The sequence below is a fragment of the Cavia porcellus genome, unplaced genomic scaffold (genome assembly GCF_034190915.1).
Source record: "Cavia porcellus strain 051 isolate PalLab524CR breed Dunkin Hartley unplaced genomic scaffold, mCavPor4.1 scaffold_15, whole genome shotgun sequence".
In the NCBI taxonomy this organism is placed as follows: domain Eukaryota; kingdom Metazoa; phylum Chordata; class Mammalia; order Rodentia; family Caviidae; genus Cavia; species Cavia porcellus.
Window position 1 is genome coordinate 36649282 of NW_026947498.1, and position 25765 is coordinate 36675046.

The 25765-nt window shown below is 36.4% G+C and overlaps 1 protein-coding gene across 2 annotated transcripts in view; it reads left to right on the forward strand.

Annotated features, from left to right (window-relative positions):
• Positions 1–275: 275 nt before the first annotated feature.
• LOC100713927 (tRNA (cytosine(34)-C(5))-methyltransferase, mitochondrial) overlaps positions 276–25765 on the forward strand; it is a 115249-nt gene continuing 89759 nt past the window's right edge. Inside the window, exons 1-4 of one of the 2 annotated variants that reach the window (XM_063224788.1) lie at positions 276–564; positions 1325–1434; positions 9420–9763; positions 24366–24520. In XM_063224788.1, the coding sequence (XP_063080858.1) occupies positions 553–564; positions 1325–1434; positions 9420–9763; positions 24366–24520 (621 nt within the window). In that variant the 5' untranslated portion in view covers positions 276–552. The remainder of the gene's footprint in view (positions 565–1324; positions 1435–9419; positions 9764–24365; positions 24521–25765) is intronic. The other variant, XM_003469328.4, reaches the window with a different exon arrangement.

Sequence of the window (25765 nt, forward strand, 5' to 3'; positions counted from 1 at the left end):
CCTTATCTGTGTATTTCCACTTAATTCTCTAAGAAATTATCCCCCTGCCTCATCCTAGGAAACAAACATTTTTTTCCACCGCATTTCAAGTTGCCGGGGCGGGTGGACAGATTTGGTAGATTAGCTTTGCCTCTCAGCCTAAAACGATGACAAAACAGCCTAACAGAAACAGACCCTTCTCTCACGGAACGCTGGCACACAGACACAGCGCAGCATGCTGAGTTACGCAGTTTCTGAAGCCCTGCAGCGCAGTCTCGAGCGGGCCCTGGCCACGCCCCCGAGCGTCTTTTTGTCGCCCCCACAGCCCGCCCTTGCCAAACACTTGCTAGTCAGCCAGCCACTGAGAAACTCCGCGAGTACCTCTCGCGGGATATTGGCCTTGGGGCGAGATTTTGAGATCCTAGGAGAAGAATCTCGCGAGAAATTCAACCGGGAAGCGAGGATGAACGCGAATGGCGGCTAGTACCGGAAGTCTACTTGTGATTTGTATTTGCTGAAGGCTTTTAATGCCAAATTGTGTGGAACTGTTGTGTAGAAGTTCGCCGCAGGATAATGCTGACTCGGGTGAGGCCCTAGATCCGGACTGGGCGCCTCGGATCGTACGAGTTTGCGGCGCGGTCGAGAAGGCGGGGGAGGGCTGAGGGAGGGACAATTTTTTTTTTTTTTTTGGCTTCGCGGTCCTGAGCTCAGCAGTAATGTTGAACTCCCTGACTCGTTGCTCTTGAGCGTTCTCTGTAATTTTCTCCCAAGGCCATCTCTGTGTTACCAAAAAATTGGTTCCCTCCAGCTAACTCGCAAACTTGCAGCTTCTCACTTCCACTTCTGAGCACTTCCTCAGCGCGCTTCCTTCCTCTGAGCTCCCTGTTCTCTCAGACCATTTTGTGTCGGGTTGTACCCCACGGTTACGAATTTCTGGGCCCTCGGGACACTTTTGTTAAATGAATAAATAAAACAATAGCGAGGAGTTACAGGAAGAAACGAGGGCGACTTTTTTTTTCTAAATAAACTTTTAAGAAATTGGAATACGTTTAGGTTTACAGAAAATTTGCCAAGATAGTTAAGAGTTCCCATGAAGTTCGCCCTTAATAGTTACATCTACCCTGGGTTTTTAAAAATGGGTTCTTTAGTATTACTAGATTCTATTTTCACTTTTGCTTCGTGGTCAGTACTGGAAAACAACTTCGTTAGTAATAGTTTTGTTACAAGTAGGGTATTGATCCCATTGTAAAAACAAATTAAAAGATCTTAATAGAGTGTACTAATGTTGAAATTCAATAAATTTGTGGTATCAGTGTGTGTCAGCAAATATTTCTTACCGTCGTAGCTGAAAGCAAAATCGGGAGGAAAGCTTGCAAAACAGATTTGCAGAATTGTGTTGGATCATTTTGACAAAGAGTATTCCAGAGAACTTGGAGAGTCGTGGAATACAGTAAGGTTAGTATTACTGACCTCTTGGTACTTAAGCTACCAAGAACGTAATGTGGAAGAAAGTAATACATCTTTGTGGGGGGTCAGTCTGCGGTGAGGATAAAACAGGAGTTGAAATGTGACTGCCCACTCCTGCTGGGCCTGTGGAAAAGAAGTAAAAGGAATTGAGTCACTGGTAAGGAAAAGGAGAGAAATAAATTTTCTATAGATATTAAGCAAAAGTTATACCTTGTTGTGAGCAATTGTTTTCTTCCTTGAAACAAGCTTGCCCACCAATTAGACAAAAGTAATTATACTGTAACATAAAAATCTTCACAATTTGGAGGATATTTTAGTAGTTCCTAAAATTCAGAAGCTAATACAAGTCTTTAAAGCCAAGACTTACTTATGTGTTATACTATAGTAATCATATTTCTAATACGTTCTGTCTATGGTTAGCTATATTTTGAATAAATACTTGCAGGTACATAAATTCTTTAAATGTTTTATAAAAATAAAAGTTTAATACATAAAAGCAAATGAGAGAAATTTGTTGAGTATATTTGGTGAGTTTTGCTGTTAATAGGATTTGACATTGAGTGCCTGATACAGAACTGCATATACAATACCCCCTGGAATACTTAGAACAAGGCATTCCTCATGTCTAGTTTGTAAATAGTCTAGTGTTCATAGAGATTTAAACAGAAGGTTATGATGTCAACTGTGTAAATGATATAATTTACTAAGTATTGTAGCAGTAGGAGTATCATTGCTATATCTGTCAAAGTGAGAGGATGCAAGTGAAGTTCGGAGGAAAAGCCAGGTCTTACAGGACTTACAGGAATTATCAGAGCAAGAGAAAACATTCTAGGCTGAGGGAAGCATGCCCTGCTGGGGAAATTGGGAACAGCAGTCCAATACATCCTTCCAGAGATCCAAAAACAGTTATATGGCTACAGATACTATCCAGAACTTATTTCATGCAGTAATTTCTCATATGGTTGTCTTTTTCCATCTCTCATGTTAATAAATATTGGTTAAAACAACATTAAATCTTAGCTAATGAAGTGTTGGTTGGTCCTGATGTGGATATAGGGCGAGTTAGGTTATTTAGAAAACTCAAATAGTGTAACATGAAAATGTGTATAGCCTTTTTTCCGAACAGTATCAAAATGGGTATTTTGTATCACAGAGCGTGATTGGTGAAGTTTATAATAATGAGATTTTAAAGTATGTAAAGGTATTTAGGTAGAGTATCCAACTATCTTATATGCTTATCATTTGGCAGACAATAGTGACTTGTGGGATTTCCAGACCAAACCTATGAGATTTGTTTTTCAGTTTTCACCTGAGGATACTGCATGCAGTTTAACTTGCTTGAGTTCATTGAGGTAGTAAGCTGCAAAGCTGGAACTTGGGCCTGGGGTCGCTGGTTCAACACCTTCCAGCTGACCCTTGTTATGTATCTCATACCTGAGATGTAATTAGGCTAATGTGGATGATTCAAGAGATTTCATCTGCAGATTTTATAGTGATCTGGCTATCCATATCCTGTAATGAATTATTTTTCTAGTTGGTGTGTCAAGACAGACATACAGAGTTATTATTCAACTCTAAACAAAATGAGCGGTGAACCTTGACTCCATTTAATTAGCAGTGCTTTCTGCTTCATCTATCTTTTTATTTGGTTTCATGGTAATTTAAGTTTTGCATAATCAGGTGCTAAATTTGCCATAAGCAAAATAAAAGCTTTTTCAGAAAATAGTCTGAACATGGAAAATAGCAGCAGGGAATGAAGACAGAATTATATACTTTTGTTTTATACCTATTTATTTCCTTGACATAATGTGCTTGGAGTCTGTTTAGTTTCAGGGGAAATTGGGTTACCCCTCCCCTCATCTATAATGTACTCATTAATTTTAGTTTTTTATAGTAATGGGAAAAGATTTAAAATTTTTCTTTCATTTTCCTGTTTATAATAGCCTTTCTTGCTGAGCCACCTTCTGAGAATCCCTTAGACTTTATTCAGTCAGTGCTCTGCTTGTCTATTCCCTTTCAAGTGAGTCCTTTCATGGCATGACTTTAAACTTCCATCATTGTATTATCATCTGAACTTCAGTGTTTGCCCAGATTTAGTCCCATGCTTACAAGTTGGCAGCTGCACTCAATTTCATATTCAGCAGGCTCAAAAGCATATTAATATTTTTCTCTTACAAATTTATGTTGTCTTTGCTACTTGCATATTTTGTCTCAGCTGAAGACATAGCTTTCGACCTAGCTGTTTCAGTTTTTTCCTCCATACCTTCATTACCTTTGTAATAAAGATCGAACCTTACCCAAAAGTAAGTCTAGCATTTGTCATCAGCTCCAGGCAGGTGATCACTGGGTCCTTGACAGGTATGAGATAAGAGTGTCTTGTTTTACCTAGAGTGTTAGGCCATACCTAATAGTTTACACTGACTGGGTGGGGCCTATCTGCAGATACCAGCTCAACCTCCAGAGAAGTTGGAACTAATAGTATGCTGTGTGGGCAGTCACACAGGTTTTTTATCTAAGATTGATTTTAATCTGTGTGCTTTTGTTGAAATAAATCATACCATCATAGTAAGTTTTAACACCTTTCCATGAGTTCTATGTATCCTATTGAGTAATCAGATTTGACAGTAGTCTTGTGAGCCTTAAAATTGTATTTGGTGTCAGATGTAAGAGTTTTCTTGGTGTCTCCCTAACTACACATGGTACTATTCACCATATTCTACTACCCTTTCTTTGTCAAAATCTGAAATAGCTTTCAAAGACTATCACTTCTACCTGAAAAATTTCTTATTTTGTATACCTTTTTTAACTCTACTACTATTTATTCAGGGCTTCTTCATCTCCTGTCTGACATATTTCAATAGCCATGTCTCCCACTTCTGGTGTGTACATTAGTTTGCTTATTTTAATCAACATTTTAATGGCACTTTGTGCTGATAGTATTCTCATTGTGGAAGTAACAGGTATTCTCTTCCTAAGATAGAGTCATGTCCACTTATAGACAGGCAAGTTGAAGCACACAGGGGTGAACTAACTTGCAGATACACAGTTCCCATTTGGTAAATGCTCATGAGTGTGTCTTACTCTGTCAAACTGCTTCTCAAAGCTTCCATATTCCGTTGTGTGGCTTCCTGTATTCAGATCATCTTTGCTCCCTCACTGTCTATGGCTATTGCATTTGGGTCGAAGATCATATCATGACTAAAGAAACACCTTCATGATTTTGGTACAATGATATTGTTGCCTATGCCAGAAATGCTGCTATTCTTTCTCCTTTGTACAGTGATTATGAGTATAGATTCAAATCCTACTTGAGCATCTTAGAGTGCAGGAGGTAGAAAAATTATTGAACACATCTGCCTCACTGACCTCTTATGTAATATGGGGGAAAATGTATTATTTGAGAAGATATAATGAATATTTACATAAACTCTCAATATAAAGATTTTTTTGTTACAATCAGGCTTTCCCACTTGTGTTTCCATTACATTTTGTTAATATAGCTATTATAATTTCAAGATTTTATTGTTATAATTTACTAATTCTGTCATTTCTTCCCTGACAAAGAAGAACCAGTACTGTAATACTTGGGCAAGTCATTCATTTATTCACAATTTAAGCAAAGTTTATGCCCTAGGTATTGTGCTGTGCACTGAGGATACAAAGGTAGATTACATGTGTTCTGTCCTCAAATATACATGAAGGAGGATTAGTTGGCAATCTGTATGTACTTTGGAAATTTTATGTGTACTTCATCGAAAAAGAAACAAAGGACAAAATGTGTAACTGTGATCTCACCTACCTAGAGTTCACATGCAGAAAGAAAAATTACATAACTATTAGTAAACACTGTAGTATTATTACCTGAATTTGGGAAAGGAAGTAAAGTGGGGTGGTTAGGGGAAAGAGAAATTTAGTGTTTAGATTTCTTTTATTAAATATGTTGGCTGTATATACATTTTCAAATTAATTTGTGCAGATTCTTGTAATTTTTAGCCCCTTTACAAGTCAAAAGCATTGGCAAGTGTCTCACAATTAGGACAAACCAAACCTGTGACTTAAATCTACATGCCTTTTTTTCTGCCATTTGTACTGCTGTGAAGGATCTGAGCCTGCAGTATGCATCGTTTCCTAATTTGAAGCAGTCCCTTTATTCGTGATTATTAGCCTTTTGTTTTCACCAGACAACAAATTCTAAGGACTCCCAATCTGAGATAGCACTCATAATGGATCTGTGCATAAATTGCTCCAAATGAGACAAGAAGAAAACTTATCAAGTAACACAATCAGGAAAAAGTAGGGTGTTAACAGCTCATTAGAATCTCTAAAGAATAGAAATTAAATGGCAAAGTATGGAAGGCATACTTTGATACCTTTTTAGGAATTGATTTATTCTGTAAAGGTTTAAAATGATTGATTGAACATTATTAAAACATGGAATTTTACTTTTCTAAATATGAAAATTTCAATTCTTTCATAATCTACATGTTTATATCATTTGTATTTAGCAATTTCTAGATAAACTAGTTTTTGTCTTCATTATATAGGAAAGGTCAAATAGAGAGTAGAATGAGAAAAGAATGTCACCGAAAAGTTAAATAAAAATCACCTTCCTTGCTGCATGGTGTAAGCCATGCCAGTCCCAGGAGGAGGACAAGCTGAATTCTCCCTGTGAGTCAGCAGAAGCCATGCTGGGCCTGGGAGGAGTAATAAGAATGAGAAACCAGTGGCCCATCCTGTGGGCTAACTGGCACATGGCTGGGAGACACTCCCCACTCCCACCCACAGTAAGCAACTGGCTGATTCAGAGGACAGGCTGAGTTGATAGCATCTGCAGTACCAAACTTAATGCCTTTGTTGTTTGCTTGACTTTGCAGGCCTGAGGCTGGTGGTCTGGGCATCTGTTGAGAAGATAACAGAGTGCAATCTAGTAAATATAGGGGATTTCCTTCTGTCAAGTTTTTGAAATCCAGTATTATTCTCACTGTTTTATTTTGTTCTGATTTCTTGTTTTATTCAATGTTCTGTTTTGATTGGTTTCATTCTGTTTTGTTTGATTTTGTTGTGTCTAATGGTGTGGGCGACAATTTTGAAGATAACAAGAGGCATTATGATAGCCATTGTTGATTTCTCATTTTCTTGTTTTGAAGTTCTATACCATTTTTACTGTTTTGTTTTGATTGGCTTTATTCTGTTTTTATTTTGGTTTTATTCTTTTAAACTATGCTTTCATTTTTGATTGGTTTTATTCTGTTTTGTTTGATTTTTATTCTCTTTAAAATAAAAATTTTAAAAAGATTAAAAAATTATACTACCCAAGTATCCAAATTAGCAATTTTTCAAAAATTTAACTTAACTAAAATTTAATTAAAATTAAATTGAAAATTTTAAAAATAGTACAATAGGCTTACAGTAAAGCTCAGTGGTAAACCACAGGTTAGAATGTGTCACACCATGTGTTCAATTTCCAGCACCACCATCCCCCATAAACAAGTAATAGTAAGTCAAGTGATTCATAAATAAAACTAGATTAATTTATACATGGACTTAGTCCCCAAGGAGCTAGTCAAGGACACAGAAAAAATTAACTTATGATCCCCATAGAAGGCAGTTGGGAATAAGTAAGCAGTGTGACTTGTGCTGTGATGCATTAGTAGCTTCAGTGACTTTCTCAAGGCTTAGTCACCTTTGTGTGCCATCTGTTCAGTTTTACTTAATGGTTGTCTCTTAGTCATTTTTACTTAATATTTTCTTTGCTTCTCAGAAATTTAAGCATAAACTAATTTTATATCATCAGTAAATTAATGTACCTAGTATGTAATGATTTTCGAACATGTAGTTGATGTGATTGTTTTTTTGAGACGAGGTCTCCATATGTAGTTCAGGGAGGTCTTGGATTTACTATGTAGCTCAGACTGACCTCAAACTTGGGGTAGTTCTCTCAGCTCACACTCCTGAGTGCTGGGATTTCAAGTATGTGCTACTATACATGGCTTTGATGTAACTTTTATATCACCAGGAAATAGAAGCATCTAGTGTATAGATGTTGCATAGTATATAGTTAGCTTATGAGTGAGTGTTAACAAAAGGATAACATTGACTAAGCACAATGGAGGTTAGGATAATACAGGGTGCTTTCTTAGGGATTTTTATAGGCACAAGCTGTTTACAGCAGTCATTGTCTAGATTGGCAACTGCCATATGTGCCCTTGCCTTTGGCTTAGAACTTTCTGTCTCATTTTTTCCAGTTACTATATTCTATATTAGGTGATAGAAAAATTTTATACTGTTCCTAAGGTGATGATCCTCTTAAATAACCTGCCTCAAAGGAAATATACAGTATTACCTTTACTTTGAGAGCTGAAAGAAAATTACGACTAAATGAAGAAATACTATTCTCAAGTTAGAAAGACTAAATTACAATAAAGATGTTAATTCTCTCGAGGTGTTGTGCATTTAACACCCTAATCAAGTTTATTATATTTATGTATCTACAGTTATAAATTATTTTTAATTGACTGGTTGTTTCTGAAAATCAGTTTAAAGAATAAATACCAGGAATAGGTTTGAATGTCTGGAAAGAAAAAAATAATAGTAACTAAATTTCCCTGTCTGATATTATCTAGATGAAAGTATCCTACCCTTAGTTAACAAAGAGGTCGGCACATGAAACTCACTCCAGTCTGCATAAATTAAATTATGTTTCTGACCACATCTCTTTAAATGTGACTCACAGTGTAGTGTAAGTTTGTATCCAGCTTGTAGGGTACAATAAAGATGTGCTTTCAAAAGATTTACAACAGCAGCATTTAGATTTCTCTTTAGAGTCTGTGGTAAAGCAGGAGTTACCCAAGTGTGGTCCTAGAGATCAGCAGCATCAGTTTTACTCCCATACACATTAAAGTTTGGAAACCACTTTCCTAAAGTAGTTAACTACTGAAATAGCTGAAACAATTATGCCAGGATCCTATGATGCACCATCTCATCCATGGCAAAAGGCATTGAGAAGAGAAAATAGTTCCACATATTACCCTAAATTGAAATTCACATGGTATCCTTGTGTCGCAGGTGTTAGATTTCAATCCAGGTGTCACAGGTGTTAGATTTCAATCCAGCCATTCCTCATATTGGCAGCTCCAGGGTGAGTAGCACCTGAAATTTATTTAATTGACTATGGTTAATGAAGCTCTCAAATAACTCAGTCAAAAAGGTCAGCTAGTAAATATTTCCTGCTCTATCATCTGTTAGTTGATGTGAGCTTGTAATAGTCAAGAGATCTAATTGGACGAAATACAATTTTAGGAAGGTAAAGCTGTTGGGTGGAAAGCCTGCCTCATCAGTTCGTAAGTGATTTTTAAATCATCCTTGGATCTGAATCATCTCAGCCACTTGTCAGCTCATTAACTCCATTACTATAGAGTTCACTGTAGTTAGCTTTTCATACCTTTTATCCACATTGGAGGAAAACTTTAATACTCCTTCAAGCACATTTTGATGATAAAGTTTTTCACACCAATATTAATATTCTTGTGTCTGACCATCAGTTTCTTGTGTGGATAGTGCTAGACAGAAATGTAGAACTCTGTTTTGATGGATGTACATTTTGTTAATGCAGGAGTTTTTTTGACAAGATGATAGTCCATAGGGAAGATTAAGGCTGAGGCAAGTGAAATATACCTGTGTGACACAGAATTTAAAGAAAAAAGAACAGTAATTATAATACAATATTAACGATTTAAATTAATTTTTAAAAGCCACAATGAATAATGCCAAATTTTAGAATATGGGCAGGTTTGTAACAACAGAGTCAAACTATATGAGGGCCTCATGAAGTAAAAGGAAATGTGAGAAATACTCCTGTCTCTGGGAGTCAGGAGTAAGTAAAGTATGAACCTAGGACCATCCCAACCCCATTAATAATATAAAATCATATTGATGCATTTAATATTAATATTCTTTTTTTTCCCCGTTTCTAGAGATATACTGACATCTCCGTCACTGTGGCAGTATGCTGTCCTCCTCAACCGATTCAATTACCCTTGTGAACTGGAAAAGGATTTATATTTGAAGGGTTATCACAGACTTTTTCAAGGGTCTTTACCAGACTATCCTAAATCAATGAAATGTTACCTCAAAAGAACTCCAGACCAAATGCCTTCAGAAAGACATCAAGTTGGGAACCTGAAAAAATACTATCTTCTGAATGCTGCTTCTCTTTTCCCAGTACTGGCTCTAGAATTAAGGGATGGAGAGAAAGTTCTGGATCTGTGTGCTGCTCCTGGAGGCAAATCAGTGGCACTGTTGCAGTGTGCATGGCCAGGTAGTATGCTTTGTTTAAGTAATTAATCTTTTAATATCCCTATTTAAAAAGCTTTGAAATTATACAGAGAGAAATGGAAGATTGAGTTTAAAAACTATTTTTTTTCCTGGAGAACATTTGCTGTTCAAAAAGAGTTTAAAACTTATGAGACATGAGAATTCAATTATATATAGCATTGATAAAAATATATCAATTGATGTATACTGAAGAAAAATACACTGTACTGATGTTTTAGAGTTCTGTAAAAACTAGCTGATGAAGCTTGCAGTAGTTTAATGTAAGAAATCACAAAATAGCCAGATTGTTTCCTAACATGTCTTACAATTTTTATAATACAACTGAAGTATAATAGAACTGTGTCAAAAGAAGTATTTGTTTTTACTTCAACTCATTCTGTTCTTTGACAATATTCATATATTGGCCCTTATAAGACATATTGTTGGCTGGGGATTTAGCTCAGCAGCATAAGTGCCTGCCTTGCAAGCAGGCAGTCATGAGTTTGATCCCTGGTACCGATGATAATAATAATAATAATAATAATAGTAATAATAATATAAAAACACATTGTTGCAGAAACCTAGTACTAAACTGAAAAGAAGGCTCCTCACATCAAGGAGTTTGGAGTCAGCAGGCTGGTGGGAATCAGTTCCAAATCATCAGCCCCAACTGAGAGTGAAACAAACTTCTACACATTTTGTAAGCAGGCAGTACAGGTTATTGTATAATTGGTTACATGAACTAAGTCATACATTGTCAGGTAGGATAAACTAAAGGGAATTGTTTATTATGAGGTAGAGAAATTCTGGGACAGAGAGTGCTGAGCAGGGTGGGTAGACTTAAGCGTGTCCTTGACTGAGCTATTTTATCCTTGGTAGAAAGTCCTTGAAACATATTAGAAAAACAGGCTGTGTTCTTAGGTGGGAAAATACAGTCCTTGCAGGAGCTGACTTGAACTAGGTTATCTATGAAAAGCAGCTGGACACAGACAGTCAAGGCTGACTAGGTTTAGCAGTCTAATTATGTGACAGGCAAGGTGTGCACATCTTGTCTCAATACAGTAACAGGCTACTAATTAATTTTTAAAATTTCTTGCTATAAAATTTCTATTACAATACAATATATAAACTCATTACTTCTGGGCACAGAACTTTTCATATTGTAAAGATGGAAACTTCAAACTTGGCTTCCATTTTGGAGAAAGGGCATTTTAACCTTAAATTACTCTCATTAGTAGGTATAAATATTTTACACATTTGTGGAATAAAGAAATAGATTTGATTAGGAAGCCCAAAACAAACGGATCTGTTCTATGAATTTGAACTGGGGAAGAATCTTCCTTTTTTTTTTTTTTTTAATCGGTACCAGGGATTGAACTCATGACTGCCTGCTTGCAAGGCAGGCGCTTATGCTGCTGAGCTAAATCCTCAGCCCCGAATCTTTCTATTCTTATGTCATGAGAAGTAAACTTCAGTCACTGCTCCAAGTAAAGTAGAATTTCATCTAAATAGGACTAATGATGATGGTTTTCTAAGATGTGCAGATGTCTTCATTCTCATACTTAAAACCCAAGTTAGGTCAGCTACTGCGCTGATGTTTGAATTTTATTATTTTTTTTTTTAATTTTTTTTTGACGTTTGAATTTTAGAAGCAATGCTAATAAAAGCTTTTATAAGGAACATTTAGTGGTGGCTATGCTAAGTGTGCAATTTATACACCAAATTTCTGTTCATTAGTAGTAGCCATTATTTTGGGCAAAGAGCCTCACAGCTTTGAATGATTAAAAAACTCATATTTTAGGGTGATAGAAAAAAATTAGTCTCCTTTACTTTTGGTCCAGTTGCTAGCAGTGATAGGCTGACCATTGTTTTTTGTTAGCACAGCTTCCTTTTATCCTGTCCTTATCAGAAAGAGGCAAACAATTATGAATCTAAATAGGAAAACATTAGCATATTAAGATTGGTTGAGGGGCTCGGTCATCTTTATTGTTGATGGCTTCCCCCTCCTGGAGTAACATTCTTTTCACTGTTGCCATTAGTCCACTAGCTTGGCTGTCATGGGGCCAAATACCCAACACCAACAGTTTAAAGGAGGAAAGATTATGCACATAGTTTCAGGAGTTCATTTGATGGTCAGCAGGTTTGGAGCTGGAGCATCCTTGGCAGAAGGGGATGCCACAGCAAAGCTGCTTAGTTTATGGTGAGGGGAAGCAGAGCAGGGCAACAGCACCAGAGAGGAAGGGACTGGTGACCATGTATGGTACCTAAGGTCACACCTCCACTACTCACCCATGTTCACCCAGAAGTGTGCTTTCCTAACCCCCTAACGAGCTCTAAAACCAGTCAAGATGATAATTGATATTAATTGCCACACTATCAGTGACATCTTTTTTTACATCCAGTTAGCCTTTGGTGACAAAATTAGTAAGACTTCTTTATTGAATTGCTTTTGCCTTCCTTTCTGCTCCTTCTGTCTCTAGGTCTTTTTTCACACTCTCGCACTTTGTCCTTCCCCTAATGTCTCTCCTTCCTTCAGGTTTTATCTCAGGGATCCACTTCCCCAATAAGGTTTTCTTGAATACTCTGTATTAGGTTCATCTTCTTTATGTAATAATAAAAGTAATAACCATTTTAGAACAAGATCCCAAGGACTGTCTTAATCACACTGTATAAATCTGTACTTTAAAAATATGGTTTAGTCTCTGCTGAAGTGGTATCTTTACACAAAAATCTTCTAAAGTCTTGAGGTTAGATAAGCATAATATGCCTGTTATTGCCACACTGCTCTGAGTTAGTGATTATTAACCCCATTTTGTAGATGAAACTGACTGAAAGAGAAGTTTACTAAATTTCCCAAGGTGAGTGACAGCTGGAATCTGAAGATGTTTTCACCATTGTGTTGTTGACTCTCTTCCACAGTCTCCTGTTAATACTCTACTAACTTGTGTATGAGCAGAGGGACAGTGTGTAACAAGTGCTTTGTAAGCTAGAACCTTTAAGAGGTTGTACCCACAAATGTATTTTAATCTAATGTCAACTGAATTTTAACAAATTCATAGTGATCATTTGTGAACTTGTGACTTTGTTTCTGGTCACCTCAAAGAATTTTATCATTAGCTTTCACAACACTTATCATATAGAACAATATTGCTATTCCATTTCTTACATTGAAAGGGTCATTAAAAAAGTCATAATTAGAGGTATGACACCAAAAAATAATTGGCAGAACTGGAAATAAGATAAGATTTTTTTTTCTTAAGTTTTATGTACTAAAATAAATGAATGAAACTTTTTCATTTCCTTTACATGAAGCAGTCTGCCATGGGATTATGCTAAAGTACATTGTCTTTTTTAGGAATATGTTCCATAATTTACCCTTTTCCTTGCCTAAATGAAATGTTGACATAATTGAAATTAATTGTCTCAGTATAGTTATTGTATGTGAGATGTGAATGATAATTGTGGTAAATGTTTAAATTAAAAAGATTTATTACAATAAAAGACACATTGTCATTAATCATTCCCAGAATATTGCCCCTCACTTGAAACATGGTATTATCCTGTTCTTGACACTTTCTGAAGCAGTTCTGAAAGTCCTCCCTGGTGAGTATGACCACTGGAATTATTATGACCGCCTTAGTGTCCTGAATGAATTCAAAATGTTTACCTTTTATGGTCATTTTCACTTTGGGAAAGAGTCAGAAGTTGCCCGGTACCTGACCTGGTAAATAAGGTAGATGAGAACACACTGTGATGTTTTTATGAACCTGCCTTTTCATTGAGTGACACTCATTAGCAGCATTTGCTGTATTTTTCATCACACTTACAAAGGCATTCACAGAAGACTTCCAACAAGGATGGGATAAGTGTGTTCAAAGTGAGGGTGGAGTATTTTGAGGGACATTAGTGGCAGTGTGTCTTTTAATATAATAAAATTTTTAATTTAAATGTTCACTGTATATTTTTATCACATGTCATATATGTGAAACTTGCATTGTTACCATATATTGCATAATTTTAAAAGTTAAATCAACCTAAGATCATTTCAAATAAAATCTATGTCTATATAGAGTAGTTGTATATCATAAAATTGTATTTCATCTGGGAGCTATTTTAAAATGCTGAATAGAGAATCTTGACTAAAGGTATTGTTTAATAATGGTTTAATTTTCTCTTGTGACTTAAATATTCTTTACTGTAATGCCATTTTTCAAATCAGGTCAGCCATGGCTTTATGTTCACATACTATTTGTAAAGCATTGGATGGTAGGATATAGAAGTTAAGAATATACAGACAAACAGGGCCTCTGTTTCCTGTGGTGTCACAGACTAGGTATTCTAAACAACTCTCCTATAGAAAGTAACTTTTAAAAATATAAGAAACAGCTGGTCCAGTGTTGCATACCTGTAATCCTAGCTGCTTAGAAGGCTGAGGCATAAGGAATGAAAGTTCAAGGCAGGGGCAAATTAGTAACACCCTCTAAAAATAAAGTTAAAAGATAAAACAATGGCTGGGGATGTAGCTAAATGGTCGAGTGCTTGTCCAACATGTACAAAGGTTCTGGGTGTGAGCCTCATTCTTAGAGAGAGAAAAAAAAGGTAAGGGAGGAAAGAGAGGAGAAAGGACAGGAAAGGAAAGGGGAGAAGGGAGAGACAGAAAAGCAATGTTAAAGCAAAACAAAGTCTATTAAATGAGGTGATTATCTCCTAATGCTGAATAGCAAAATGTAAAAAACAATGCAAAACTTAGAGATAAATTGAGCACTGATATGACTTTTGACTTAAAAGCATTTACTTGAAAATCTTTCATGTCAATTTTCATTATTTCATGAAAATGCAAGAGTAGAGGAAAAGTAGGGTATCTACTAGGAAACTAACTTAAAGCTAGGAGCAAAATATTATGTCTATATATGGTAAATTAGCAAGAAATTGTCCCCTCTAAGGTTACAGGGAGAAACATGCCTTCAGCCTTTTTTTTTTTTTTTTTCTTTTAATCGGTATGAGGGATCAAACTCACAACGGCACACTTCCAAGGCAGGCACTTATGCAGCTGAGCTGAATCCCCAGCCCCAGAAACCTTCGGCTTTGATGCTGACCAGGAATGGAAGTACAATCTGAAATTCCCGTAGCCATAGCTAAACAAATGGAAACTATTACATGAAGTTTTAGAATACCAAAAATAGAAGATCCTCATGCAGTCATTACAGTCATCAATTTTGATGCCAAAATTTTGTATCCTGAGATTCATCTCACTTAGTTGTGGAGACTGATCTTTTAAATGTGATATCATGGGGGCATTGGCCAGAGGTATGTATGAGCTGGACATGCAGAAGTAAGAGAGTTTTTCAGCCACAGGCCCCAAGCCTCCCTGAATGCATGGGATACTAAAAGGTAGCTGATAGAGCCACAAATCCAAGTAGGATCAAAGCACATTGCCTGATGGAATGACTGCTCTGGCCCTCATCCTCACCATACTCCAGTTTATTACTTAGATTGGCCCTAAGGTGAATCATGTAGAAGACCACCCTGCCCTGTCCATGTCCTTCTGTCCCCTGAATGAATTCATGGGCAGACATTTTTATTTTGTACTTTGTTGCTTTGTTTTCTCCTTTAGTACCATGAAATCTCAACCTCCTTTCTGGCTATGGAAAATCTCTGCTGAGAAGTCCTCTTAGGATACCCTTGTCTTACGTTTCCCTTTGCTGCTTTGAATATTCTCTTTAATTTTTGAGACATGGGTTATTCTTGATATATATTTGGTTCCGTTGACTAGACTGGTAACCATGGCCCTCCCTATAGTTGGATATTTGTAACTTTCTTGAGGTTTGAGAATTTTGATTATGACCACTTTGAATGGTATTTCTATTCCTTTGGCTTTTTAAAAAAATATGTTTTAGAGACATGGTCTCATTGTGTAGTTCAGGCTGGCCTTGAGTTCACTACGTAGCCCAGGCTGGCCTCTAACTCACAGTGATCTTTCTGCCTCAGTCTCCCAAGTGCTTAGATTACAGGTGTGTATCACCACACCTGATTCCTTTGGAATTTTTAAATACGTCTACAGCCCCAATAATTCAAATATTTGCTGTGTTTTAAAATTTTTCTTTACCAGTACATGTTTTTAGCATATAATGTTTACACTTTTTGGGGAGTTGATATGTATATACGACATTTTAATTCCTTTTTGATCTCTTTTCTCCTCCTTTCTCTGTTCCTCTCTAGATCCACTTCCCATTTCAGAAAGAGCTATATTTATACTTTCTATCATTGTCTTTTATTTTGTGCTTTATTTATAATTTGGATTTCTCATTGAAGAAAACTATATGGTCTTTAAGCTTGTGCATCTGATTTATTTTACATACGTTATGGTCTCATAGTTCTTTATCAGGTATAAATATCACGTTTTCTTTATCAGTTCATCTGTTGATGGACATATAGACTGCTTCCAAGATTTAGCTAGTATAAATTGTCCTGTTATAAATATGATGGTGCAAGTATCAAAGTAATAGGATGCCTTTAGCTCTTTCCATTAGATACCTAGAAGGGGAATAGCTGGGTTAAATGGAATTTCTCTTTTTGCTTTTATGAAGACTCTCCATACTGATTTTATTAGTGCTTATATTAACACCACAGAGGTTCCTTTTCCCCTCAGCCTCACCAGCACTTAGTATTTGATTTCTTGATGATGGCCATTCTTTCTGAGGTAAGATGAAATCTCATTGTTGTTTCTCAGTTTGCATTTCTTTGATGACCAGTGATGTTGAGCAATTTTTCATGTATTTATTAGTGATTTGTACTTCTTTTTCTGTGAAGTGTCCTGTCATTTCTGTTACCCATTTTTTGACTGGGTCTTTTATTTGGGAGGAGTCTATTTTTTTTTTTTTTTTAATTCTAGATGTTAGTCTTGTATGTGGAAATAGCCTGCAAAAATATTTTCCCATTAGCCAGGTTTTCTTTTCACTCTGTTATTTTTTTCTTTTGTTGTGCAGAGCTTTTTAATTTGATTTGATCCCATTGACTGTTTTTCAGTACCATCTCCTGTGCAACTGGGTGCTGTCCAGAAAGTCCTTGCCGATACTGTGACTACAATAGTTTTACCTGTTATATTTTTCAGCAGATTCTTCCTGTTTTAACCTTTAGTGCTTTGATACATTTTGATTTTTATTTAGTATATGGTGAGAGATACGGCTCAAGGGTCAGCCTTCTGCATGTGGATAGCTAGTTTTCCTAACTCCATTATTGAAAAGAGGCTGTGTTTCCTCCACTGTATATTTGGCCCCTTTGTCAACATCAGATAATTGAATCTGGTTTGTTTCGTTAATCCTCATGTCTGTTTTTGTACCTACCATGCTGTTTTAAATTTTGTATCTTTATAGTAAAATTTCATGTCCAGGATTGTAATGCCTCCTGCTTTGCTATTATTGGTCAGAATTTCTTTTGCTATTCTGCATCTCTGCTGTTTCCAATGAATTTTAGGATTATATTCTATAGCTCTGTAAAGAATGCTGTTGGTATTTTGATTGAGATTTTGTTAAATCTGATTATAAATTTTGAAATTCTTCTCACTTTCACTATATTGGTTCTCTCTATTCAGGAATAAAGAATATCTTTTCATTTTCTGATGTTCTCTTCAATTTCTTTTTTAAGAGCATTGTTTTGCATTGTGGAAATCTTTCACTTTCTTAGGTTAATCCCTAAGTATTTAAATTTTCTTGGTGCCATTATGAATAGTATTTTTTCCCTAATTTCTTTTTCAGTGAGTTCATGTACAGGAAGGAGTGTTACTGATTTTTGTATGTTGATATTGTATCCTGCTGTATTACTGAATTTGATTATTAATTCTAACAGACTTTTGATGGTTTTTTTTTTTTTTTTTTTTTTTTTAGTTTTCAGTATAGAGGATCATGTCATCTATAAATAATGATAATTTGTCTTTTTTCTTTCCTATACAAATCCCTTTTACTTCTTTTTGTTGCCTAATTGCTCTTGCTAATCTTTCAAGTACTGTGTTGAATAGGAATGCTAATAGTGGGAATACTTGTTTTATTCTTAATTTTAGAGGGCTAGCTTTTGGGTTTTACCCATTTAATATAATGTTGTCAGGAGATGTGTCATGTATAACTTTTATTAGAGTAAGATAATGTCCTATATCTATTTACCCTGAAAGAATATTGAATTTTATGTTATGTATTACATTTATTGATTGGCATATGTTGAATATTCCTTGCATCTATCATTTGAAGCCTACTTAGTCATAATGTCTGATCTTTTTGATGAGTTATTGCATTCTGTTTGCAAGTATGTTGTTCAGAATTTTTGCATATATATTCATTAAAGGGATCTGTAGTTCTCGCTGTCTCTTATTTTTTTTTTTTTTTTTTTTTTTTTGATCCTTTTCTCGTTTTGGAATCAGAGTAATGATAGCTTCCAGGAATCATACTGGGAGTACACCTTCCCTTTAAATTTTATTAAACAGTTTTAGGAGTATTGATGTTACATTTTTTTTTCCCCCAAAGTTTTTGTAGAATTCAGCACTGAATCCATCTGGACTTTGGATTTTCTTAGTTGGTAGGTTTTTTATTACTTCTTCAATATCATTCATTGCCTGTTATGGATTATTCTGAATTTTTAAATATTCTTTATGTAGTTTTTGTAATTTGTATATATCAAAGAATCTATCAATTTCTTTCACATTCAATGTTCATTAGTATACAAGTTTACAAAGCAGTTGTCAGTAATCTTTGTCATTTCACCAGTGTCCATTGGGATTTTACCCTTTTCATTTCTAAATCGTTTTGATTTGGGTCTTTTCTTTCCTTTCATTGGTTAGATTGACCAAGTGTTGCTGTATTCTGCTTATTCTTTTGAAGAACCAACTTTTTGACTCATTGATTCTTTAATCATTTCTTTCATCTCAATTCTCTTGATTTCTTCTTAGATCTTTATAATTTCCTTCCTTGTACTATCCTTAGATTTCAGTTGTTCTTGTTTTTCTGGGATCTTGAGTCATCATATCATTAGTTTATTTATTTGCCCTCTCTCTTTTCATGTTGTATGCATTCACAGCTATAAATTTCCTTCTTAAGACTACTTTCATTTTGTCCCCTAAGTTCTGGCATGTTGTAATGAACTTATCATTTAGTTCTAGAACTATCTTACTTCATCTGTAACCCATTGTTTGAGAGTTTATATTTTTTTCCATGCATTTGCATTTCTGTGTTTCTTTTGTTAGTTTCTAGTTTCAGTGCACTATGAAGATCTATATGGTATAACTTCAGTTTTTTGTGTTTATTTAAACTTGCTTCATTGGCTAGTAAGTAGTTCATTTTGGAGAAACTTCTGTTTGCTCCTAAGATGGTTATTCTGTTCCTGAGTGGAACACTCTGCAGATACCTATTAAGTCCATTTGCTTGGAGATTTTTTTCAGCCTTGATATTTCTTTGTTGATTTTTAAATTTTTGTCTAGTTGATCTGTTTGTGTTGGGGATAGTGAATCTCCCACTATAATTCTGTTTATGTTTCTCTGGTCTTTTATGTCCATTCGAACTTGTTTTATGAAGTTGTGTATGTTATTGTTTGGTACATAGATGTTAATTGTTAGCTCTTCCTGTTAGATTTTTAATGCAACCAAATGTAATGACCTTCTTTGCCTCTTTTGATCAGTTTGGCTTGAAGTCCACTTTCTGTGAATACAGGATAGCTGTATAAGAAAAGATGACATAACACCAAATATTAAAATGATGATTTTACTAGATTTATACAATACAAGAGTCTGCTGGATGGAATGACACCTGCCAGAGTGGTGCTCAGGATGGTCAGTACATAAACAAATAGTCTGCCTGAGTGATGTTTGTAAACTGTTAAGTGCTTAAGGTATCTCTCATTAATTGGCCACTGACAACAGCCCTGTCTTCTAGTTGTGACACTCTGTCCTTATAATTCTACTGCCTACATTTTTAATAGAATTTTTAATCTGTTGAATTGCAATTTGGAGCTTTTCTGTGTGCTCTTAATTCTTTTTTGTGCTGGCCATTCATGTTTTGCATCACTTCATTTAGCCCTGCTGGATTTTTGTTAGTGTCTTCCTCGGATTCACTGATCATTTTGTTTATTTGGTTCAGTATTTCTTTTCTTGTATCTTCCACGAGGTTGGCAAACTGCTTGTCTTACTGATGTGTTTTGTTATCTCCTGTGGGAATGACTGAAGCTGGAGATTGATCACAGGTATAGAGGCCTGAGGTGAGCTATGTGAACAAGCTGTTCCTGATTTGAGAATGTGAGACATCCTAAGCAGAGGGGTTTCAACTAACAGTAGTTGAAACTCCTGATTCCTTCACCTGACCTCAGCTTTCCATTCTGCTTCTTCATTTCTTCATCCTCTGCTGTCCTTCACCTCTGGAATTTCAAGAGCTGTGCTGGAAGCAGCAGTCCGCCCTAATTCAAGTGTGTGACTTTTTTTGCTCCATTTTTATACCCCGTGGATCAGTTTGGGGAAGTTACAACTTTTTGGAGGCACCTTGTATTGGCTTGTATTTACATGTTTCTCCCCCCACCCCGTGTGCGTGTGTGTGTGTGTGTGTGTGTGTGTGTGTGTATATAGGTTTGTGATTAATTGTAATGGAAAACTGTTTTTGTAATATAGAAACCTTTAGATAATCTCAACTTTTCAGTGGTATCCTCTGGACCTGGCTAATTATTGACCTTTGCTTCTGTCCCAGGATTCAGCCATATCCACTACATGGGAGGGGAGCTTGCAGCATATTTACCCCAGTACCCAGTTCACTAGGAAGTGACCACACTATTTTTACTGACCCCCCAAGGCAATCCAGATATTGACATCTCAAGAAAACCAATTAATAGCAACAAGTTGGCTATTGTAATAAAATCAGCTGCAATTATAACATCAAGTAAAAATTGAATACTGACAAACTGTAAGGACCAATAGTGTACTACCTTAACCACAGAAAAGAGAATAATTACAACATAAACACTATGACAAATCAGATATTGAACTACTGTTGTCCTACAGTAATATCTGTAAAATGGAAGAACTTTACCTGCACTAACAATAGAACAGTATTCAACAACAATTGTATAAAGTTAATTAGTTTTCTGGAGAGTCATAAAACCTAATAGGTACACAAGGAAGAGTAAAAGGTATAGGGAACCAGAAAATGTAAAACCAAAATTTGAAAATTAATGGGATGTGAGAAGGAGGTGAAGAATGTGAAGTGGGGATCCTGCTGAGGTGGAGAAGAAAGTTAATAGTATTAAAAAACAGTCACAGGGAAGAATGAATAAGAAAAGAACAAAAAAGAGCAAAGTACAGTAAATAAAAGATACCATGAGGGCCTGGGGGTTAGCTCAGCAGCATAAGTGTCTCCTTTGCAGGCGCGCTGTCATGAGTTCAATTCCCAGCACCAAAAAAAAAAAAAAAAAGATACCATAGAAGACAAAAAAGTTAAAAGGAAAAAGAGACAAGAAAAGAAACTAAAAGAGGAAGAAAACAGAGAAAAACCTCACCCCTCAAAAAACTTGATGAAGAAAAGATGAAAATAGTTTTAAGAAAAGAAAAATCAAAAAAAGATTGAGTAAAAACTAAAATTTCCATGTTTTCGAAAGAGTAGTTTCTTTCTAAAGTCTATAGTCGTGGGATCCGGAAAATCATAAAAATTTTCTCTATGTAGCTTGATGGCCTATAAGTTTTTGAGCTGCCCCAGAAACCCATCCATCTGTTTATTCCAGACTGTGACTACTGTCAAAGCCAAGGCACTCCCACTGGTAGGTGGGAAATACAGTCAGTGCTCCGGTCTCTGCTGTATATAGTGGGGTCTGGTTCCCTGCTACCTTCCCTCCTGTATGTTTTCCTCATCCAGGACCAGTTGAGTTGATTAATCCTCAGCTCTACTGCCCTGTTCCAAAGTTGGAGTTGGTGGACTGTGACACGGGTCAGGGCAGGCACAGGACTGCTTGCGTGCATCGGAGCAGAGCACCATCTGTCTCGTCAAGGCTGCTGTCTTTCTCTGGGACTGGGCACTACGTATATGGTGTGGGCCTGCTTGCTCACATGGAGGCTGAGCACCATGTGCCCAGCACAGGCCTGCCTGCTGGCTTCTCAAATATTTGCTCTTTTTGTGCTAGCCCAGAGCTCCATATTCTTTCTTTCTTTTTTTTTTTTTTTTTTTTATTCTATTGTTTCTCCTCTAATTTTATTTTTTCAAATAAACCTATCTTTCGGCTTGCAGATTCTTTTCTTCTATTTGATTTGTTCTGCTATTTATGTCTTCTATCACATTTTAAAATTTGGTTTTTAAAAATACTATTCAGCTAGGTGTGATGATGCACACCTGTAATTCCAGAACTCAGGGGCTGAGGCAGGAGGATCTCTGTGAGTTCAAGGCCAGCCTGGGTTACAAAGTGGGAGTTCAAGACCTGTTTGAACTGTAAAGTGAAACTGTGTCAAAAACAAACAAACAAACAAACAATTTAATTTTTCGTAAGTTTGTCCATTATACTATGAATGATTTCTTGAAGCTTACCAAGTTTTTGTAAAACAGCTAGTTTTAGTTTCCTATCTGATAGTTCTCAGACACTGGTTATTGTGTGGTTTGTTTCCAGTGACTTATTTTGTACATTGGGTGAGGTCACGATTCCCTGAAAGTTCTTTTAGCCTCTTAGCATGTGGTATAGTTTTTACATTGCAGGATTAAGTGTTTATTCCAGGTTTCATAATTTGGCTTTCCATGTGTCTTCCCTTCTAGGAATTTCCAGGCAGTTCCCTTCTCTGAGTAGATGAATCTTTTTTGCTATTTCAGCACTAGAGGGCACCCAAAGCTGAGTTTTGGTGCATATCCAGAGTAGGTACAATGGGTTATGCTAAATAAACTTAGGAACATATCTTTTTGGGCCCAGGCTAGGCTCAGATGCCTTATCTATAGCCTGTGTTTAGGCACTGCAGGATTCTTCTTGGCTGTAGGCCTCAAAACAGGAGGAGTACTGACCCTAGGAACAGAGCACACACATAGTGCTATGGGCTGTTACCTGCTGAGGAGGACTCATAGCCCAGATGTGACGCTGACTGGACTAGAGGTCCTATCAGCTGTGGCGCCTGTACTGATGTGGAGGTGTTCTCTGGAGCCACTGGCCTGGTGATGAGGACTGTTACAATCTGCCCAATTTTAGGTTTGACCAGCCTGACCCTGAATTCTAAGACAAAGTCCTCCCTTCACATTACTGCCTTGGCCCAGGGACATGAGTCTTGCTCCTCGCTCTGCTGCCCAAGGTTGGGGAAGATATTCTATTCGTTTCCCAGGCTGATACTTAGCTGGGTCACAAATGGAGTCTGATAGCTGCAGGGAAAGAGTGTGCACAGCATCTAGGCATCATTTGGCAGCGATGCATGCTGAATTGTGAATCTGTGCCACCAGATTTCAGCTGTCTACATAAGACCTGCAGGACGAGACACTCCATGTAGAAGCCCTGGTCTGGGAATAGAGACTTTTGGGCTCCACTGTGATGGTCTTGGAACTGAGCTCCAAAGTGAAGTCCTATGCTCGGTCTGGCCCTACTCCCTAGTGAGTGGACTCTTGCTTCTTGCTCTACTGCTCAAGGTGAGCAGAAGTGTAGCAGAGGCAGTTTCTGCTTGGCTGTGGAGCATCCAGAGTATGGTCTGTGGATACTGACCCAGAGAGAAGTGCCATGGAGCATGTCTGTCCCTAGGTTTCACTGTGGTAGGCCCAGGCTGAGTTTCAAGTCTAAGGTCTAAACTTAATTGTTCTCCCTCCCAAGTGGGAAGTGTCCCTTTTGATGCCACTTTAATTAGATTTGGGACTGATGTTATGGGAGCCTTTCCCCTTCCTGTCTTCTTCAGCATCTTTTATCATTATTTTACTAAGGCAGACACTGTAATCTCTCACCTGACTTCTTTAGCTCTTGTGTAAATAGTTATTCATATCAGTATCTCTTATGGGAGACAGTCACCACTGAAAGCATCTCCCTTAGCTGCTATCCTGCTCCTGATGATTATCACATTTAATCTTTTCAGGCACCTCAAGGTAGGTGAATATAATCTCACTTTACAAATAAGTAAGCTGAGACTCTTATTTAAAGAACTAAGTAATTTATTTAAAGTCTCCTTGTTCATAATTTGAATAATGATTGCCTTAGTATAGAGTCTCAATACTTACTTTTCCCCACATATTCTATTATCTTCCTTATTTGGTCATGGAAAGAGCTTGAGATATGTACAGCAGAGTACATTTTTACCTAGTTCATCTTTCAGGTGAGAACTATGTCCAACGTACTGCTTGTACAGCATGTCTTTAAGAATCCATGATTTCCTACTCCCCCCCCCCCGCAGTTAAACTGATTAAATGTGCGAGCTTCTGGGAGGATATAAATGTTACACATACACACACAGGTGCACATGCACACAAACATGGTTTGTGTGTGTTTATTTTCAAAGTATAAGATAATGATAATGCTTATCTCTAAGCCTTATTTCTGCATAATTATAGTGAATTGATTTTTATGAAATTTACTTATTGAAAAGTAGAAATTTAACAATTCCATTGCCTTTAATTTGAAACCTTTTAATCTTTTATATTTAGGTTATCTTCATTGTAATGAATATGATAGTCTGAGATTGAGATGGCTGAGGCAGACATTAGAATCCTTCATCCCACAGCCTTTGCGAAACGTAATTAAAGTGTCTGAATTGGATGGCAGAGAAATAGGAGATGCTCAGCCTGAAACATTTGACAAGGTACTTCTATTACATTTTGACAAAGTGATAAACTCCCAAGGTTACCACTATTATGTTGCTTTGTTGTTGTTTTTCTTCTGCTCCCAGACATAGCCTGATAGAGTTTCTCAATATTCTGGGAAATTTGGATAAAGTAAACATGGAAACACTTTTCATTTGATGGTTAACATGATTCAAAGGAAGCCATAACATTGGGTTTGGGGATTATAGAATGATATATATATATATATATATATATATATATATATATTTATTTATTTATTTATTTATTTTTTTTTTTTTTTTTGTCTTTTTCCTTTTTGTCGGTACCGGGGATCGAACTCACGACTGCCTGCTAGCAAGGCAGATGCTTATGCTGCTGAGCTAAATCCCCAACCCCAATGCTATATGTTTTCATGTAGCTTAAAAATATTTAGGAAAAGCTCAGATATTATTTGGGTCAGTACACAAACATGTGCACCAGGTTGCTTCAGTTCAGTAAGATTTTGTATTAAAGAATGTTACAGAAGTAGTCATTTCTGTAAATGAAAATTGAAATATTCTTAAAAATGTTGAGGATTCAGAAATAAGGTATGATAATGTCTGTCTAAAATGAGTGATTTTTGTAAGTTTTGATGTGGTTGTAAAAATATCAAATGTCATTAATAGTCATTAACAGCTACAGAAGCACATACCTGTGAGCTTAGCTATTTGAGGGGCTGAGGTAAGAGAATCAGAGATTTGATACCAGCTGGGGTAACATGGTGAGACTCTGTCTCAAAATTAAATAAACAAGAGCTCGAGATACAGCTCAGGGGCAGACCTATTAACCTAGTATTATTAAGCCCTGAGTTCAAAGCCTAGCACCATAAAAAAGATACAGCCAGACATCAGTAGACTTTAGTCCTCCTGTGTTTCTTCTCTGTAATCAAAATAAACAAAAACCAAAACTGTAGTTGGGCATGGTGGCTCATGTTTTTATCCCAACACTAGAAAGCTAAGGCAGGAGGATCAAAAGTTTGAGCTCAGCCTGATCAATTTAAAAACATAGCAAGACTCTGTCTCAAAATAAACAAAAGGGCTGAGGATATAGTCCAGTGTGATAGCCCTAGATTCCATCTCCAGTATCATAAAAAAAACCCCAGAAATTATATACAAAAAATTTCTGATAAGTATTAGTGAGTAAATATTTTAAAGAACTTAAACATACTGCATTTTTAGTACTGAAAGAAGTGTTTCTATTTGTACTTGTTATTTGTCATGTAC